We start from the raw sequence: 20,646 nt of genomic DNA on the forward strand, positions 1-20,646 counted from the left end.
TGCACTCCAGTCTGGGCGACAGAGTGAGACTCCAGCTCAAAAAAAATAAAAATAAAAAAATAAATTAAAAAAAAATATATATATATATCCCTTTGAATTGCTGCCATTGCCCCTCCTCTGCATGATATATCCTCTCGTATCACCCTCTGTGTGAACTCTGCTGCTCTCTGGATGCACCTGAGAGGACAATGGAGCGTGGACCTATAACAGCATGGAGACGGAGACTGTCTTCTGCAGAGCCACCCCCTTCCTCTCCCTGTCAGGGCCATTAGCAACAGGTCTTGGGATGCCACTCACACCCTTCAGGTTAATGCATTCACTAGCAAATGCTAATGCAGTTGACCTGAACTCTCAATTCACAGAACTAGGCTAAGGGTCTTCATGGGTGACAGACCACAAGTTCAGGGACGTGGACAGTAGGGACAAAACCCATTAAGATCTTATTAGTGCTTGGAGTTCATGATACACCTTCCCACCCATGGTCCCACTGAATCCCCCCATCACGATGTCCCTCCTCTGATCATCCCACGCCAGATAGTTCAAGCACTGTACTCGAATTAGCTGCCCATCTGTTTGACCCCTTCCTCTTCTGTTCAACACCCCCTCTCCCTCCCCAAACCATGAGCTATTTGAAGGCAGAGAACACATCTTACTCTTTCCCATCCTGGCACTGAGCAGAGAATCGGCATTTGTTGAAATTAATTGAACCTCACAGATGTAGGTTAAGACAACAGTTGTAGCAATAAGAGTACCACCGCTAGTACTTACACAGTCCTAATCCCTTTTACATATATAAAACCACTGGTTCTCATACCAACCAACTCTAGACAAGTGCTATTCTTGACCCTATTTTATAAGTGAGGAAACTGAGGCACAGAGAGGTAGAATAACTTGCCCCAAACTGTCAGGGCTGGGATTTGAACCCAGGAAGTCTGGCTCCAAAGTCTGACCTCCAATCTACACACTGCCTCTCCAGTTGAGCTGATGCAAACATCTAAAACACAGCTCACTATGTGTTCTAGGAGAGACCCTTTGCAGCAATGCAACATGTGCAAAGAGGAAATTAATAAGATTCAGTTCTGCAGACAGTCATGCAAGAGGGCCATAAGAGACCCCAGGGGGAGCATAACCTGTCCCCATGGGAGGGTCCTCTGTGCACATCTGATGCTGCTCAGCACACAGCGAGGGTTCGAGCAAGGCAGTAAAAAGGAACAGGGAGACGTGATATTCAAGGAAAGAGCCCACGAGCAAAGTGCTAGAGGTAGGAAGGGAGTATTCTGAGCATAGTTGAATGAGGCTGTGAACATGATTGCCGGGTAGGAGGAATGGCTGGGGCCATGGATTACTTTAGAGCAAGGACTCTCCTCCTAGGTTGCACGTCAGAATCACCTGGGGAGCTTGGAAAAATCCCTATACTCAGTGCCTCCTCAGAACAATTAAATCAGAATCTCTGGGGGCAGGACCTGGGCACCAGTCTTATTTTAAAGCTCCCAGGGTGATCAGAAAATACAACCAAATTTGAGAACCGTGAGAATCTATGCAGTATTACTCACTCTTCATTGTGGACTAAGATGGCGAGTGGGGATTCACACTGGGCGGGCTTCTTCGATCTCCCCTCTCCTGCTGTGGTCAGATGTGGGGGCCTTTCAGTGGGAATGTGTTTTCCCTGGGTTTCTAGAGAGCCCTTGAGGGTGGTTGTGGATTTGGGGTCGTGCAGCTCCAGTTCAAATTCTAGTCTTGCCACTTACCAGCTGCACGGCTTTGAGCATGTCATCTAGTCTCCCAGCCTCAGTTTCTTCATCGCAAATAGGGGATTGTGGTAGGCAGAATGATGACCTCCCAACATGTTCACTTCCTAATCCCTAGAACCTGCAACTATGTTACCTGGCAAAGAGGAATTAAGGATGCTTGTGGGATTGAGGTTGCTAATCAGTTGACTTTAAAATAAGGAGATTGCAGCCGGACTCGGTGGCTCAGCCTGTAATCCTGCGCCTTTGGGAGGCTGAGGTGAGTGGATTGCCTGAGTCCGCGGGTTCGAGACCCGCCTGGGCAGCGAGACCTCATCTCTACAATAAATCAAAAAATTAGCTGGGCATGGTAACGCGCGCCTGTAGTTCCAGCTACTTGGAAGGCTGAGGTGGAAGGATTACCGGAGCCCAGCAGGTCGAGGCTGCGGTGGCCAGAAGCGGCCACTGCACTCCAGTCTGGGCGACAGAGTAAGACTCCACTTCAAAAAAATTAAATAAATAAATAAAACAAAATAGGGAGATTGCCTCAATTATCTGGGTGGACCCAATATACTGACAAGGACCCTTCGGTGTGAAAAGAGAGGCAGGAGAGTCAATGTCAGCTTGAAGGTGAACAAGGTGAAGAAATCGGTTTTCCCCTAGAACCTCCAGAAAGAAATGTGGCCCTACTAACACCTTGGTTTTAGCTTAGTAAGACTCATTTTGAACTTATGAGCTCTCACAACAGGGTATTATTTTAAGCCACTAAATTTGTTGTAATTTGTTATTGCAGCCACGGAAAACTGATTCAGGATGGATGGGAATAAGTTGGGAATAGTGTGAAGATTAAATGCTCCTCATGCTTTGTAATTATTAGGTGGCATTATTATTTTTTCTGTCACCATCCTATTAGGGAGCAGTCACCTCTTGTGGTCCACGCAGCTGCAGTGAGACTGCCCACTCTCTGTCCATCACCCTTAGATCCACTCCCTGACCCCTGAGGTGGCTGAGTGGTCCGTGCCCCATGTGCCAGCAATAAGCTTGGTTTCATGACGTGGGCCAGACTTTGCCAGACAGGGCAACGGGCTCCCTAGAGCCCCATGACGCCCATGAACACGGCACCAACCAGTGTTTCTGCTTCCTGACTCTGTTCTCGAGAAACAACAGGAAGTGGGGCCGTGGCGGGTAGGAGGAGTGGAGGGCTGGAAAGGGAGGCCCCAGGGAGTGTTCCTGGTCACCAGCTAAGAAGGGACCATGGGAATGATCAGCAAGGGCTTCAGCGACCTCATCTAAAGCGCCAAAGGTGTCAGGCACATCAGTAGCTGCCAACAGCAGGCAAGAACCAGACCCCCGTGACACCAGCAAAGGGCTGAGCTTGCAGTGGTGATCTCCCTGGCAAGAAGAATCCAGAATCAAGCAGTCACCAAAATCCTATCTGTGGCTCCCTTAGCTGAAGCTCACAACACCGATGTGTAGCCAGTGTTATGATCCGTTGATATGGGGAGGACCTAAAAAAACAGAATTATCTTTCGGAGGGCGGGCCCCTTGTAGTATCGTCTTCCCCCCGCTAGGACAGTGTTCTAGGAACCCACTGGCAACAGTGTACCTGCTAGTGTTGTTGTGAGAGGCTACATTCAGCTTCAGTGAATTTTTTTTGGAGATTCTGTCAATGCATTTGCCTATGTTTACATGAACAATGTGTAAACCACGAGTGTTCAGCAGTTTTTGACCAAAAACAACAAGATCCCCATGTCCCACCTTCCCTATTCACCCCATCTCACCCCAAGCAACTTTTTTTTTGTTTCCCTGATGAAAAAAGTCCTCAAAGGGAAACGTTTTTGCGTTGTAGAAGAGGTGAAACAAAAAAGTGGCATAAGCACTAAAACACGTCAAAATTGATGAGTTCAAAAACGATTTTGAGCAGCAGAAAAAGTGTCTCTATAGGTGTGTTGCATTGATACATTACAATATTGCATTGTATCATATTGTACTTTGAAGGTGACTGACATTTAAACATGTAAGAATAAATACACAATTTTTTATAAATAAAGTCTGGGTTTTTTCAGGTCCCCCTCGTACAGAGGAAGAAACAGACTCTGGGAAATTCAGAGTCCCCCGAGGTCCCCCTCGTACAGAGAAAGAAACAAACTCTGGGAAATTCAGAGATTCCCCCGAGGTCCCCTTCATACAGAGAAAGAAACAGACTTTGGGAAATTCAGAGATTCCCCTGAGGTCCCCCATCAGTGGCAGAGCTGAGATTCAAACTATTGATTCCAAATCTAGAACATCCCATGCTGTACCATATTTCATTTCCTTTTCATAGAGGCCTAATGAATATTTCAGCCGTTATCAATTTAATCCTGGGAGCATGAGAACACAGCTAGTACAGACTATTAATCTGCATTTCCTCCTTGAGATGTGCCAGCCATAAAAATGTAGAATCTTTGCAAACTACAACTAGAAAGGGGCCTGAAGGAAATTTGGTGCCAGATGAATAATAAATCTCGCGTTGGCCCAGGGCTGTTGTAATTGCAGCTCTGCATAACGTTCGGAAACCTTGGTTTTCCTGTGGTCCCTGAAATCCACCGGGCAGGTGAAGAAAGACTCATCCACTCCCTGCCCCCTGTGGTGCCCAAGGACTCCCACCAAATTAGAATGTTGCACCAGCCCTGAGAACTAAATTTATCCTGAAAGGACAACCAGATCAGAATGTTCTCTGCTCCAAGAGATCCTGTTCCTCATTGTCCTCCTCCTCCTCTTTATCTGAAGCCAGGCGGTATTGGCTGTAAAATTCAGTCCTGTCAGTTCAGCTCAAAAACCACATACACACGTGAAGTCAACCCGCGGCGACAGACGCCACATGTTCAGATATGAAAGATGGGAAAGACTGAGCAGGCGAGAAAGAGAGCCGGAGGGTGAAGAGAGAAGGCAGACCGGGCAGGCGTGGGTGAGGTTGACGGGAGGGTCAGAGAGGAACTGAGAACAGGACAAAAGGAATCCGGGTGGCTGCTGGCAAGCTGTAGCCCACTACAAACTGAGAAGCCCCCTGTCAGTTTTGGGTGATGTCACTGTTGCTCCAGTGACAGCCAGGCCTTGGGGAAGAAGCCCATCCTGGCTGACACTCTGGGATGATGGCAGTTTCCAGCCATCCCGCCAAACCTGTAAGGTTCCTGCAGGCAAAGGAAGGATGTCAACTCCCTGCCATGGGGACAAGCTGAGTCCCTGAGGCTACTGGGAACAGTGTGTCTTGAGGTGTAGGCTCGATCTGGGAACAATAAGAGAAGAGCAAGACTATAAAATCCTGAGGTTCTTATAAAGTCAGACCAGTGCCGCCCCTGCTGAACATCCAAAAGATCCGACAGCGCAGGACAAACTCGGGCTCCCCGTGAGGCCCTGGCTCCTGGCAGGGCCATGTTCCATCAGTGAGAGCCGGAACCTTGGAGGCTGGGGCCGGGAGGGGTGTTTTTCCATTCCTCCGACTCGTGAACAAGAGTCTACCAGGTGGCTGCCATCTACAGTCCTGACGATCACCCTAGGAGGAGGATTTGCCAACCTTGCCTCCAGCCCAAACCTGTGCTTTAAGGTCAGAACAGGTGCCAGCGATTGGGGGCGGGGATCAGCCTTCACCATAACCTCCACCTGCCTCCTGCCCGCCTTCTCACCCCTTGATCTTTGATCCAGACTATTGACGTTTTCTCAGTCTTACATAAAATGCTTTGCCAGTGCAATGTGGAGACAGACTCCCTAGTTTCCCTCTCCCCCATTAGGTCGCCATCCCCAAGCCTTCCTTGAGTCTGGGGCTGCCACGATTGTAAACGTGGATGCCTAATCTCTCCTGCTACTACTCACCTGGATGTGGCTCCAGCCCCTCTTTCTATTTTTTTTTTTTTTTAAATAAATAGAGATGGGGGGGTGGGTCTTGCTATAGTTGGCCAGTATGGTCTTGAACTCCTGGCCTCAATCCTCCCAACTCAGCCTCGTAAAGGGATTACAGGCGTGAGCCACTATGCCCGGCCTCCTGCCCCCCTTTCTATTCTCACTTTTCATCTCTCCCTTCGTGGCACACTGCACCCCTCCCATCCCCAGAAACCCTGAGTTTACCCCACTCTTCACAGCTGCTCTGGGAAGGCCCTTCCCCTCAAGGCCCCACCCCCACCTGCACCTGCCATCTCAGGGGTTCCTGTTCCTGCCTGGCTGGAAGTGTGGGCCGCCCCCACCCACACCCTTGCTCCGCAGCACAGATTCAGGACTGAGGGCCACGGTGTGTGAGTACTCTTGTGCTTATCTCCCCGTTAGATCACAAGCCCGTTTAGGGCAGGGACTTTGTGGTCCTCACAGTGCCTGGCTCAGAACAGACCTTCAATCGCTCTGTGTTGAATGAATGAATCACCTTTTGTCCAGTCTTCAGAGGAGGCAGAGAACAGTTGCTATTTCTTTTTTTTTTTTTTGATTTGGAGTCTCACTCTGTCGCCCACACTGAAGTGCAGTGGCCACTCCCGGCCACCGCAGCCTCAACCTGCTGGGCTCCGGCGATCCTTCTGCCTCAGCCTTCCCAGTAGCTGGAACTACAGGCGCGCTACCACACCCGGCTCATTTTGATTTATTGTAGAAATGAGGTCTCGCCAAGTTGCCCAGGCGAGTCTCAAACCTGCGGGCTCAGGCAATTCACTCACCTCAGCCTCCCAAGGCATGGGATTACAGGCTGAGCCACCAAGTCCGGCTCATTTTTTTTTTTTTTTTGAGTTGGAGTCTCACTCCGTTGCCCAGCCTGGAGTGCAGTGGCCGCTCCCGGCCACTGCAGCCTCGACCTGCTGGGCTCTGGCGATCCTTCCACCTCAGCCTTTCGAGTAGCTGGAATTACAGGCGCACGCTACCACGCCTGGCTGATTTTTTGATTTACTGTAGAGATGAGGTCTCGCTGCCCAGGCAGGTCTCAACCCCGTGGGCTCAGGCAATCCACTCACCTCAGCCTCCCAAAGGCGCGGGATTACAGGCTGAGCCACCAAGCCCGGCTCAGTTGCTATTTCTAACAGCAGCAGGAAGACAAATACTGCCCTGCCCACTGCCCCCACCTCCCATTCCATACACACGCCCAGTGGTGGTAACTTCTCTTTGCGCTCAAATCGATAAGGTTTCTAGCACATTCTAATAAGAGGCACCACAATCAGCCGGGAAGGGCCTTGGAGAGCCCTTAGCTCTCTCCCCAGTTGCACAAACGAGGGAACTGAGGGTAGCAAGGGGCAGGGTCTGTTAGTAGTAACATAGCCGGCAGCTATCAAGGACGGCATATCTGACTCCTCGCCCAGTGCTCCCACAGATCTGCTGTGTGGTACTGAGTTCAGAGACTGTGGCTGCTCTGCACCTGGAAGATGACTCCACCATGGCTGGTTACGGATCCCTGGTGTGTGACTATGCCAGTGTGGTCACAGGTCAGCGGGCATGGCCAAGCCCAGCTGCTCCAGCTGAATAGTGTCTGAGAATGTCAAGCCATGGTGGCCTGTGGCAGTGTGTCAACACCCTCCTATGACACAGCCTGCTGGGACAATGTTGCTACCACCCCACCTTCCCAGGCGGCCAAGCGTGCTACCTCACCCTTTGATTTCACAGAGCGTGAGCAACAGAGAGACCGGTCCAGCCTGTGGTTCACAGCTCTGTCCCATCCCAAGCATCATGCCCCTCACAGGGCATGGCTTAAATGAATGCACAGTAGGCTTATTTTGGCGGCTGTGGTAGGGGGAACACATAAAACCACAGCCTAAGGGGAGGCCACAGATTCTTTTAGAATGAATACAATTTGTAAATCCTTGATTTTTCCCCCCCATTTCTCCCCGTCTTTAATCCAACAAAAGAATGTCGACTTTCTCAGATTCAATTTCTGGTTCGACATTTGTATCAATGGTTTAGATGAAGATATCATAATCAGGCTCATCAAATGTGGGAGGACAGGAGCTGGGAGGGCCTCAAATCCATGTTGCTGAGTGAGACGCTAAAAGGCCCGGACAGACTAGAAGAGAGGGCTGAACCGACTGCAAGGAACAGAGCAGAGGCAGGCAAAGGGTGCAGCTCTCACCCCAAAGCCAACTGCACCAGCAAGGATGGGAGAACATGGTAGTTTGGGAACGGCAGCCGGCGGCTTAGCAGCTGAGTGAAGACAGAGGGGTTTCAGTAAACATTTGATGCGACGGGAACAGGCCACTATGGAAGTCAAAGGATATTGGCCGTCTTTGGCTTCAGAGCAGGTGGTACCCTCTGTACCAACAGAGGGTGGAGGTCAGTGTGGCACTCCCCTGGGCAGCTACAGACCAAGTGGATCCTGTTCGGAGTACAGGATCAGGTGGAGACAGGATCCCCAACTGTGCCAGGGAAGTTCGGGGTGCTTAATCTGGGGAGAGAAGACCCTGGGAAATCCTGGGCCCAACTCATGAGGGCTTGGGTGTGCGGTTGCTGGCACTTTACCATAAGAAGGTCAGAAGGAGGAAGAAACATGGGTGGGGGGACTAAGGAGACTGCCCAAGCCTCACCCACCTGGGCCACTGGCAGCCCACTGCACTGTGTCTAAAGGAAAGACCAGATGCGGCCCAGGCAGGCATTGGCTTGGGGGCAGGGGTAGGCCTGATCCTGACGGTCTGTCAGGGACACTGTGGCTGCAGGCAAGCAGAGACTGGCACAGGAAATTGGAGCTAGCTTCTCAGAGGGCAGGGAAGCAAGAAAGAGCAAGACCCGTGGTGGGATTCAGCAAGGCTTCAGGGAAGAAGGGGTCAGGAGAGAAGGCAGGGAGACCAAAGAAGGACCCAGTCCTGATGGCGGGAATGTTACCCTCCAACCACCCCAAGGGTACTGGACTTCATCTTTGGGGCAAGCCTGGGCTTCAAGGGGAGGATGACAGAGAAACCAGGAGAAGGAAGGGATTTTTAGCAGGCAGGAAAGTCACCATTAAGTGAACAGAGGATAGGGTCCCTCTTGGAAGTATGACTAGGCCTCAGGAACTGCTGCAGGATTGGAGAATTTGAGCAATGGTGATTTTGCCAGCTTTCCTTTTAAAAACAGGAAGGTGTCACTTCACTAGAATCCTGCTCAACAGGAAAGTAGAATTATCAGATTTTTCTTTGTTGAACAATGCAACAATTGTATAAAAGCCTCCATACACTAAAAATTCTACAGTGCCTTCCAATTTTACAAATCCTTGGAGAGTCAATTATCTTTGGTCCAGGAATCACTGAGTTCCTACTACATACAAGGCCTATCTTAGGCACAGCCAGGGTGGCCAGGACTACGGGAAGATGCTGCCCTACGGAGCTTATAACTGAGCACGATTTTTCTTAATCAGGAGTGGGCATTGGACCCCCTGCAGTGCTGTCAAAACACCGCAACCCCAGGCAGTGGGGTCCGTAGGCCTGTGGGGGACCCGGGTAGGACATGGAGATCTGATACACATCCCTGATTGAAAACTGTGCCATGGGAGAACAAATCAACATTAAAAAATAGCAACAACAACAATACCAAATAGAATGGACTGACTGAGAAAGTCATGCATGACCACGTTGGCACTCTCAGAGAAATGGAATATTCTATGAAGTTCAGCACGGTGACTTTGCGTTCATGGAAGGAGGCTGGAATGGAACACCACAGAGGGGAACTCGGTCACTCACTTTAATTATCCTGAAAGCTTTAAGATGTCTCATCAGTGTGTATTTGTAAGAGACTTGAGAGGAGTCACCTTTAAACTCTAAGATGTTGGAGCCAAAGAGCTGTCTTTGTGATTGTTCACTAATTCAAGTATGGGACTGTGTTAAGGGAACAGCCAGCTCCATTTCTGCACAGAGAGTCAAGGCTGTCAAGAGAAGGGATGGAAGTCGCTTGGCCAGCCCCTCCCAAGGGCCTCCAGAATGCAAACCACGTCAGTCACTGTCACCAAAAACCACTCACAGCTACTCTCCCTACATTTCTCTCTCCTCGTCACTGTGTCCTCAGATATGGAATCTCGGCCACAATCGGAGGCCCCAGAGGTCATGGGGTCCAATCTGCCCACTTTACAGACAGTACAACTGAGGTTGGGCTAGAACAAGTAGCTTGACCAAGCTCACACAATGATCAGTACTTCAAACAGAACAGGACACAGGCCTCTCATCCCATATAAAAGTGGCAGAGACATTTTGGGGGCAGGTGCTTGGCTGTATTTTCTCAGAACTCTCTCTTGGATGCCCATGTTGGGACTGTGATTTTTTATATCCTGAATTATACTGGAAGCTTCTTGAGAAGCGTGTCCACAGCCCCCTCACTTCACATGGCCCAGGGCGAGGACAAGTGTGTGGTTTCCTAGGTAACATATAGCTGGGTGGATTCAGCCTCCTGGACCGCCTCCTCTTCCCAAGAGGCCTTGTCTTGAACCAGCAGGGAAAAGGAGTGGGAGGGGAGGAGACACCCCACCTTCCCATTCACAAACACTGACTCCTCCCAAGACCAGGTTCCCCTCTTGCCCCCTGCCAGGGCTCAAGGGCAGAGGACACCCTAACATCCTGGACTCCTGGAGCCAAGGAAGCTCCTGGGGAACTTGGCAAGAGGCAATTGCCTGGAAGTCAAGAGAGCCCAAGGGTGCTGACTCAGGAGGTCAAGTCTTAATAGCCCCAGAGTAGGGGTTTCCACACCTGTGAACAGACACAGCACATGCCCCGTCAAGAAGCATGATACAGGATGAATTTCCAAGAGACAAAACAGAAAGTCAATACACGCAGTTAAAAAGCAAGCCTCATGCCCCACCAGGCATACCCACCCCATTGGAGACGCCAGCCCGGGCCTGGGTAGCCAGCAGGATGCCTTGACACCTAAGGGACAGAGCAGCGGGGGCAGGAAAGCCCTCTTTGAGGTAGAAAGGGTTAAGCCCAAGTGTTTAAATATTTAGCAAATAAAACCAAAATGTCACATAGAGACTGCCAGGGCTGGTGTGGTAACCATGGCAATCCATGGCCAGCAGCAGATCCGAGTAAGAAGGTGCTGGGACTGAGGTGGACCACACAGAGCATGGCAGGGAGGCCACAGTGAGCAAGGCCAGCTTCCCGGGGCAAGCCGCTGGGGCCCTCAAAAACCACAGGCCAGAAACCAGAAATGTAGGCTTTGGGTCTGTCTCTCAGGCTGCCAGAGACTCATTTCCTCTATAGCAGGGGTCCCCAGACTCCAGGCCATGGACCAAGACCAGTCCATGGCCTATTAGGAAACAGGCCACACAGCAGAAGGTGAATGGCAGGCAAGTGGGCAAAGCTTCATCTGTATTTTCAGTCACTCCCATTGCTCGCTGGCATTACCGCCTGAGCTCCATCTCCGGTCATATCAGCAGCAGTACTAGATTCTCATAGGAGCACAAATACTATTGTGAACTGTGCATGAGAGGGATCTAGGTTGCATGTTCTTTATGAGCATTTAATGCCTGCCGATCTGAAGTGGAGCTGAGTTGGTAATGCTAGCGTTGGGGAGTGGCTGCAAATACAGATTCATATTAGCAGTGAGGTTTGACTGCACAGAGACCATAATAAATTAGTTGCTTGTAGACATATCAAAACTCTTTCAGTGAGTGGCAAGTGATTTGATGTACTTCAATTGTGTAGCTGCATCTGGTGACAGGCTTTAAGTCAGAATCTGACACCTATTTTAGTCCACATGTGACCTGCCCATTATTTTATTTATTACTTCCATCTGTGTCTCTTTGTTTTTAATGGTGAGTTGCATAATTATTTCATTATATATTACAATGTAATAATAATAGAAATAAAGTACACAATAAATGTTTTGCGATCGAGTCATCCCAAAACCATCCCCGCATAAACTGTCTTCCACAAAACTGGTCCCTGATGCCAAAAAGGTTGGGGACCGCTGCTCTATAGAATGAGGGAAGAATGAATCACCACACCCTACCTCCAGGTGGCTGTTTGTCCATTCATTTGTCCAACCTACATTCATGGAGCACCTACTATGTGCCAGGCACTCTCTTGGCTTTGAGGGTACAACAGTGAATCCAATAGTCATCACCAATGGAGTCGGTGCAGACAAGAAATAGTATTTACAACCAACATAAGACAAACAATGGCAGAAGTAAGTGCCAAAGCTAAGTCAGGTCTAGAAAGGGCGCCTTACCCGGGGAGTGAGGGTGGCCAGGAAGAGTTCCTGGAAGAGGCAATATCTATACTAAAGCCTAAGAGACAGGGAGGTGAAGTCAGCCAGGAAAACACTCCAGAAGGTACAAAGCTCTAGACAGGATGTGCCCATACCATCATCTCTGAGGCTGTTCCTAACAGGTCAGTCTCCGAACCTTCTGTCTTCAAAGTGTAGTCTGACCAGGATTTATTCCATGGTGTTACGACTGCTCTGGCCAAGTCGGCCATGTAGCTTCAACTCACCTCTACTTTCTTTCTTCCTTTCTTTCTAGCCCCACTGGGCACAGGTGGGCCAGCTGGAAAGGCTGCGGCCCCAGGGAAGAGCAGTGCTACAGCAAACTCCCATTGCCTGTGGCCCAGACCAGGCACTGCCCCCAGAACACATGCTCTTACATTGTCGATGCCCCATGTCTTCTGTGATCAATCAAGGAAGCGCTCACGAAAGTGGAACAGAGGACAGATGTGAACATGACAGAGGAGGCACCATCGCGACTTTCCTTGTCAAGCACTACACCCCTTCATCACTGAACCACCACGCTCCCATCTCTCTGCTCATCACACCTGAGTGAAGGAGCTGATGTCCTCCAACCACACCTGGCTGAGAGGTCTGCCTGGGGTCCTCAAGATCTCAGGGTTTCAATGAAGGTAATTCAAATTCATCAGTCAACTGGTCAGAGACACCCTTAGGAAACGCCCACAAGGTAGCTGCAAGAAAGGATGGAGACCCCAGGCCCCACAGGGGTTGGGCAACCTTCATCTCTCCTCAGAGGACAGATACAACATCTTTCTCTTCTGCCTTCACTCTCCTGAAACACTCCAGGCCAGCTCTGTCCCAAGCATCCAAGGTCTCCACTCTGGGCAAGTACAGGACTCAGCACTGCCTCCCTGTGAAACTCGTTCTGGCCCTTCTGGGAGAAACACGTCACTCCCTCCTCTGTGGCCACTCCCCCCTCACCTCACACACACCTCATATGGTAGCCTGTGTGACCCAGGGTCACAGTGGACCCAGGTCTAGGACAATCATGTTCCAGTGGCAGGAACTGGGTCTGGATCATTTCTGGATTTTCAATGCCTGGCACAAAGTAGCCCTGTAGTAAACGCTTGTTGGATAAACAAACGACTTGATGTTTTTATAGATTGTATTAGGACTGGCAAATTTAGAGAGGTCAGTACACAGCTCTGCCATGACACCCCTGTCTCTCAGTGCCAGGGTACCCTACAGGTAAGTTCAGGATGGTTCTTGAACCCACTGTCTTTTCTAGGGAGAAGGGAGGGTGAGGGCACTGAGCGGGACTCAGCCTGGGCCATCCTGCCCTTTCCCTGATGTCAAGATGCCACTGACTCCTTTAGCAGTGGGACCCCAAGCACCTGAACCAATGACATCTCCTGCATTGCAGACACCTCTATTCCTGTTATACGTACCTGGGAGGATGTTCTGATCACCGGACAATTATGCCACAGCGGGTGAGGCTTTCTATAATGTGAGCTGTCTCCTGAATATAATTTATGTCCTATAATTTGAAGTAATTTCCCCATCTGCTGGGAACTCTATTGGTATTTAATGAAAATATCCACTTTTATATACCTAATAAATTAAACGTCTCCCCTTTTTTTGGTCCCTTGTGTTTCAAATTCATAAGGTTGACGGCTCATACCTTGTCACTATTATTCTGTTTCTGTTGAGTCTGAAGAAGACTCTGAGGCCAAGATTAGATCTTGAGGGGACTGACACCCCCCAAACAAGAGAGGGTACCCCACCCATGGACCTGAGTGATATCTTTTACTTTGAATATAGCCAATGACCACAAGTTGAAATTAATGATCTCTGAAGTTCTCACCCAGGCACTGGATGATGTAAACTCTGCCACTGCCCTTGGCCTACTCTGGGCTTGCAGAAGTCCCCTCAATTTCCTTCTGCAAACATTAACTGAGTGCCTGCTATGTGTGGGCACTGGCCTGGATGTTGGGACCACACCTCCCTTCCCTGCATCTTCATTAAGGGCCAGGCTCTGTTCCACCCCCGCAGATATGGGTTTGCTGCATCCCACTCCCCACCCATCCCTATGCCCATCCCCTGGGTTCTGAGTCAGGCAGTTCCTCCCAGGGGCACTCTATCTGCCCAGTCCTGTGTGCCCCTGGACTAGACAGAGCACCAGACAGCCCTCCCTCAGTGTACTGAAACTGCCTTTGGGGGCTGCCTTTGGTTTCCCTCCAACTACAGCCAAACTTCTTACAAGAGTGGCCCATCAACTATCTCCACTGTCTCACCTCCCACTCAGTCCCCCTTCCCCAGCCACTGCCACTCCCAGTGGCTACCCTGACAAGGGGCACAATGATGTCCCCAGGGCCTAAAGCAAAGGATGAGTGTGGGCCCCAACTGCTTGACCTCCCTATGGCTCAGCTGGCTCCTCTCTTCCCTCCTCCCTCCTGGGTCTCCTCTGACTGTTTCTTCTCCGTCTTCTTTATGGGATGTTCTCACCTGTTGATGTTCTGACAGGGATCTGTCCTGTGCCCTCCTCTCATCTCACTGTCCCCTGCTCATGCAACTCTGGCCTCTACACGTTTAGCCTCCATTACAGTCCTGGAGGCAGCTCAACCTCAAACTCAACATGTCCAAAACTGAGCTCATTACCTTTTCCACCCTGACCTGTTGTTTCAGCCTTGATGAATGGCACTCCCAGCCTCTGAGCTGCCCAAGCAGTCAGTCGGAAGACTCCTTCCTCTCCCTGCTAAAGTCCCTCCTCCTGGTCCCGTTCTTGCTCTTGAGCTATTTAGGGCATCGCCATCCCTCACCTAGACCATGATAACATGCTTTTCACTGTCTTCCTGCCTCTGAATTTGGCCCTTCCTACGTTTGCACACTACAGGCAGAGAGCCCTGTCTAAAATGCATATCTGATCAGCTCTCTCCCTGGTTTGAAACCTTCTCATGGTTTCTGCTAATGCCTAGAGGACATTCCAAACCCTTCAGCAAGACAGACAAGTCCCTGCTGGCCCTGCCCACCTTTCACAGTGAATTCGCCCACTCCCCAAGTCCTTGTCCTTCTGAATGCACTCTGTAGTTTCCCACCTCAGGGTCTTGGTTTACTTTAAGACCTCTGCCTGGAATGTCAGCAAGGCATCCTCCTCTAAGCTAAGGTGTTCTGCATATATTATCTCATTTAATCTGCACAACAAGCCTTTGTGGTAGGTACTTGTTCCAGGCAGGCAGACATATGCAAATTTACCCTCAAAGGTCGAAGAAGCTGAGAGTCTGAAGAAAGACTATACTATACCCCGTTTCTCAGAAAGAAATGTTTTCAAGGCACTTACAAACAGAAGCCATAGTCTCAGGCTGCAGCAAGACAAGATGGTGGATCTCTAACCCCGGACCCAGGGCTGATATACCATAGGGAAAGGGCATATGTGCTTCAGAAGGAAGTTGCCTAAGGTCAGGATTTGTGGCAAATAGTAGATAAAGTGAAAATCTTAGAGGCTTTCCCAAAACTGGGTTTAACCGGAAGTCAACATGGCAGATCAGCATACAAGATGGAGTTGCTTTCGCTTCCACAGTACTGATTAGTTCTATCTTACAGAAAGGAAACAGACCAGAGGAATTAAGTAATTTGCTAAAGGCCACCATACACACTAAAATGTGACAAAGAGCATGATCTGAACTCAAGCTAGGCTGCTCTGAAATCCCTGTTCTCAGCCACCTGCTATCCTACCTTCCAGGACAGCATCAGAGACATTAATTAGAGCCATAGATTAACTTAAGGTTGGTGACCCCCTGAAGAAGCAGTGGTGAATTCAAAGTTTCTAGTCTGGAGACCTGGGCTCCTGATCCAGGCTTTGCACAGAGAAGAGCCTCATTAAATATACGTTGAATGAATGACTGAGCTTGATGGGTCATCAGAGACAGGGCTGGGAAGGATACCGGAGAGCAATAAAGAGTTCAGTGCTGGAGGTATGGAGCCAGAACCTGCCAATAGTATCTCAGACCTGAGCCTCAGCCTGGGGAGGAAGCTGGCACTGCCCACCTGGGAGCTGTTGGTAAGAGCGGAACTGCAGGAGTGATGGACACTGCCAAGGAGAGCATGGTTTTCAGAGTTTTGGTAAATAAACAAAATGCATTCTCTTTTGTGTTTTCATTTCTTTCTAGGACACAACTGACCTGAGGATAAGAGATGCCTGATTCTTTGAAAGCTTCATGCTCCAAAACACTGAGAGAAGAGGGGATGAAGGGAAAATGGGGGACATCTTCAAACAACAGAGGCTATCATGTTAGGAAAAGAAGCAGAACCAGGGCTGGGGCAAGCTCCTCTCCATGGAAGGGTGGGCTTTCTAAAGACACGTGCTACCCATCATCAGTTGGGGGGCCTCCCCCAAGGGGCAGGTAGCTCCATTATGGCACCACACTGGGAGTTTCAGCAAGGAGGGAAATGGAGTTGGTTGTGCCCCAAAGAAGGACAAGGTCCATTAAGCACTTCCTGACATGCACACCCTCTACCTTCCAGGCAAAGAGGCTCATGGGAGTTCCTGCATATCCTCTCCAAAATTCAGACGTTGCCCATGTGATAGAACTAAAGGTGGGGCCTTTAAGAGGTGATCAGGTCATCCTCCCTTGCGAATAGGATTAGGGTACTTTTAAGAGAGGCTCCATGCAGGGTTCAGTCTCTCAACCTTCTGCCTTCCACCATTTGAGGACACAGTGTTCCTTCCCTCCAGAGGAGGCAGCAATGAGGTGCCATCTTGAAAGCAGAGAGTGGTTCTCACTAGACACCAAACCTGCCAGTGCCTTAGTCTTGGATTTCCCAGCCTCCAGAACCGTGAAAAATAAACTGTTCTTTGTAAAGCATCCATTCTCAGTATTTTGTTAAAGCATCACAGTCTAAGACAGTGGGGGAGCAGACCAAGTCATCTCTGAGAGACTTCCAAACTCCAAGGCTCTAAGACTTTAAGCCAGAGTTTGGTGAGAGTTACCCACTAATGTTTAAAAATTCCTCTTCCTCAAAAACACAAGCCATCTAAACTAACAAATAGGAATACTGTCCTAGAAGGTACCCTGCCGCCAGCCTCATGTGTGTGCTGGGCAGGGGTTGCAGCCTGGGTGTGCACTCCTGGGACAGGGCTGGGGGAGGTAGGGACGTGGTCATCAGGTCCATGCTAAAATTTAGCCCAGTGACCAGCAACCGTTGTGGTTGAGGCAAGTAGCGAACAAGCCCTGACACCACCCCCAGAGGAGACGCAACCACCCCACCCTGTCCCTCCTGCTTCACAGCAGAAGAGTAGCAGCTGGCCTTCTGCTGTGGAAGGGTGTTTGCTAAACACTCCTCCCTGGATAAACTATCAGTCACCTTTGGGATGACTCCTTCCTCCACCCTCAGAAAGCAGGTTCCTCAGCTAGTTGAGCAGCCAGAACTAAACCAGAGAACTACAAAACTGGACAGCTAATGAACAGATGAAGAAACTGAGGCCCAAGACTGCAAAGTGAAGTAATGGTCCAACCAGCTTTGGAAACCAGTTATCTTGAATCCAAGACCCTTATCATTCAAAAAACGTGCTGCAAACACCTGCCCTTTATCAGACACTGTGGACCCTTGGAAATGCAAAGATTTATGCAAAGATCATTGTCCCTGGGGTGGAGGAGAAAGATGCTGAACAGAAAACTACTATATGGTCAGGTTTGGCCAGGACACCCTATAGGAGATAGCCCTCCCTCACACTATCTGGGCCCAAACCATTCCCAGTTTCCTCTGGCAGGGGAAGGTCCAGCTGTGTGTATAAAGAACTTTACTGGGAGCTGAGAGTGCAGGCAGGGCTGGGCCAGAGCAGGGAGGAAGCCCCACCACCTACTAGTACTGAAGAGCCACAATAGTGACCACTCAGTGGACCTAGCAGATAAGTGACTGCTATCAGCAGTCACAGCAAGGCAGTCAGTTTCCATTTCATGAAAGCCCACACTATACCCTGTACTGTCCCCAACCCCTGTAAGAGTTCAGCAAACTGGATGAGGTGCTGCCCATACTTCAGAGGGGGAAACTGAGGCCTACAGAAGATACTACCAGCCTGAGGTCATTCAAGCTGAAATGTCTAAGTTGGGACTCCATGCCACTTTTTTGCTTTGTTTCTCCAAGCTGTGCCAGGCCAAGATACGTGATCTAAATAGCATCCTCTACTGCCCATACTTAGGGCTGAAATGGAGACTGACTTTGTGCTGAGCACAGGACAAAGGTGGCCCAGCTAGGGGCTGGCCCATCAGGACCATGACCTGGCCAGCAGGCCAGAACTGAGGTCACACCACAACTGGACCAGACCAGGTCAGAGAGCTGGAGTTGCAGGCCCTGGACTGGGAATGAAAACCCCAGGAGATTCAGAGGGAAGGACAACTGGCCCCACCTATCCCAATACCTGGAGTAGAAAGAGGAAGTAATCAGGCTCGGCAAAACCATAGTGTGGGGCTGAGGCTGGGAATGGTGCCTCTTCTTCCCCTCCCTCAAGCCTGGATCATATTGAGTTTTATGATTTGGCCCTTTTTCCTTGGCCTGTGTGACACTTTCCCGCACAAGTCAAGGTGACACAGTAACCCAAACTCCCTGCAGATGAGGACATGGGGACTCCCAGAACTGAGAGACTACCTGGGTCTCACAGCTGGTTTGGGGTGGGGCAGGACCTGGCCTGAAGCCCAGATTGTCCTATCTCAGTTCCTTGGCCCTGGTCCCTCCTGGCTCTTTTCTGGGGTTGACTGAAGTTAAATGGTCTGAGTCAAAGTCCGCCACCTTTGTCCAGTTCCAACTCCATGAAGGAAGCCACCTGGTGGTGTCTGGGACTCTCAGCCCCCAGAGCACAGCCTCTGTCCAAGCACCTGCAACCCTTCAGAAGCTGGAGAGTCCCAACATTTAAATCAGTGTCCTCTGGTCATCGACAGACTTGAGCCCCACCAAGGCAGCCCGGAGTCAAGGTTTCTGTGTCCCAGCCAACTGCAGTGGGCCCAGGGTCGCAGAGCTGAGGCTTTCTCTAGGAGGAGGAGGTACTCACCCTGCATCTGTGCAGCTGCTCTGCCCTGAAAATGTGAAGCAACAAAAGGAACTGGACGGGAACCGTGTTGTTGAACAATGTTTCACAGAGCACTGTCTCTTACACTCCTCACTCCATCCTCACAAAACCCAGCAAAGTCGGAAGAAAGCCCCTGCATTTTAGATGAGGAGACCAAGACATGCCTGGAGAAGAGATCATGGCCGAGACGCGACCCCAGTTTTTCTGACTCTGAGTTCTGGTCTCTGTCAATCTCTTGCCTGCTGCCCAGATGTGACTCTATCTATGATCCTCCAGCCAAGGACTGGGATGGTTTCCAGATTCACACTCATGTGAGAAAAGACATCTGGACATTTTTAAACGCCCCAAGTCCACAGGGAGCAGGTTGGCCTGAAGGTCGGGAGATTGGGGAGGCTCACTGTCACCAGAAGATGCCTCAGATCTGTTCTTCTGTCTGACTCTCCTAGCCAGGGAGACCCATTCTCCCTCCATCAGCCAAACTGGAAGTGTACCTGGAGGCCCCGCCAGTATTTCTCTGGGTGCCAAGTCACTCCTGGGCAGCAAAAAACAAAGTCCTCCTTGGCCACATCAGACTCAGACTCTTATTCTGTCTAGAAAATTACACCTCCCAGACTGACATCCAGCAGGGATAAAGTCTACACCATTAGGAGTACAGACTCCCTAGTGGTGTTGGCGCAGTGTGTGTGTGTATGTGTGTGTGTGTTTGTGTGTGTGTGTGTGTATGTGTACGCACACATATGTGTGCACACGTGCACATGGGAGAAACACGAGGCAGGTCTGCCTCACTGAGGGGATCGACTCAGTGGCTCAAGTTCACAAAGGATGCAGCAAGAGACAGAAAAGCCAAGGCAGTTTGCCAAGGGCTCTCTCAATCCCATGGCTCTACAAGAGGGGTCTGAGCAAGGTGGCCCCAGATGAAGATAATGTCACAATTGTTCTGAAGCCTCTGAAGCCACAGGGCAGCCTCACAATCCCCTCACCCATTAGGGTCCAGACCGGAAGAGGAATTCTTGGATACTGTCTCATAAAATCCCAAGTAACTCCGAGGAGGAGGGTTTTTGGGGCAGGGATGGGATCGGCCGCTACATGAAGGGGTGAGGCAGGGGCACCTACCTGGACTTCACGTGTGTGATAGGCGATGATCAAGCCCAGAAGGATGATGGTGGACAGACTGATAAGGCATTTCAGGGCCAACGAAAACATGGAGTCCTGCAGGAACAATGGAGAGAGAGGATTAGGAAGCACCAGGAAAGGAGCATCTCGCTTTACTCTGAGGCTCTGTAAAAGGGAAGGAGTGAGGACACAGCAGGGGCTGGTGACAGTCCCTCCTGGGAGTAGGCCTAACACAAAGTTAGCCTGAGCTGCAAAGAGCCTTGGACTGTCCCTGGGCCGGCTCTGTCTCCACAGCCGCCCCCTCTGAGCCTCTGTTTTCCCGAGTTAAATCATATTTGCATTCCCGGGATGAGTCCTACTTGGGCGTGATGTATTATGTTTGTTATACATGGCTAGATTCTGTTTGCTGATGTGTTATTCAGGATTTGTGCTTCCATGCTCATAAGTCATACGAACATCAATCTTTTTTGTGCCGCTATTATATGGTTTGGGCATCAAGATTATGCCTGCCTGGGCCCCCGTTAACAAACCTGGACCAGAGGATTTCCAAGGTGGAGTTCTTTCAGGAATGAATTAGAATGTCCTGGCAGCCGCTCTCAGTTCCTGGCTTAGGCCAAGGGCAGGGGA

General features: G+C 50.2%; 1 protein-coding gene across 2 annotated transcripts in view; it reads right to left on the reverse strand.

Moving 5' to 3' along the window:
- Nucleotides 1–20,646, reverse strand: part of KCNN3 (potassium calcium-activated channel subfamily N member 3) — a 176,609-nt gene that overhangs the window by 101,957 nt on the left and 54,006 nt on the right. For both annotated transcript variants that reach the window (XM_008048583.2, XM_008048584.1), the window contains exon 2: nt 20,020–20,115. In XM_008048583.2, the coding sequence (XP_008046774.1) occupies nt 20,020–20,115 (96 nt within the window). The remainder of the gene's footprint in view (nt 1–20,019; nt 20,116–20,646) is intronic.

The sequence above is a fragment of the Carlito syrichta genome, unplaced genomic scaffold, assembly GCF_000164805.1.
Source record: "Carlito syrichta isolate Samal-C Ts95f unplaced genomic scaffold, Tarsius_syrichta-2.0.1 Scaffold126413, whole genome shotgun sequence".
Taxonomy (NCBI): Eukaryota; Metazoa; Chordata; class Mammalia; order Primates; family Tarsiidae; genus Carlito; species Carlito syrichta.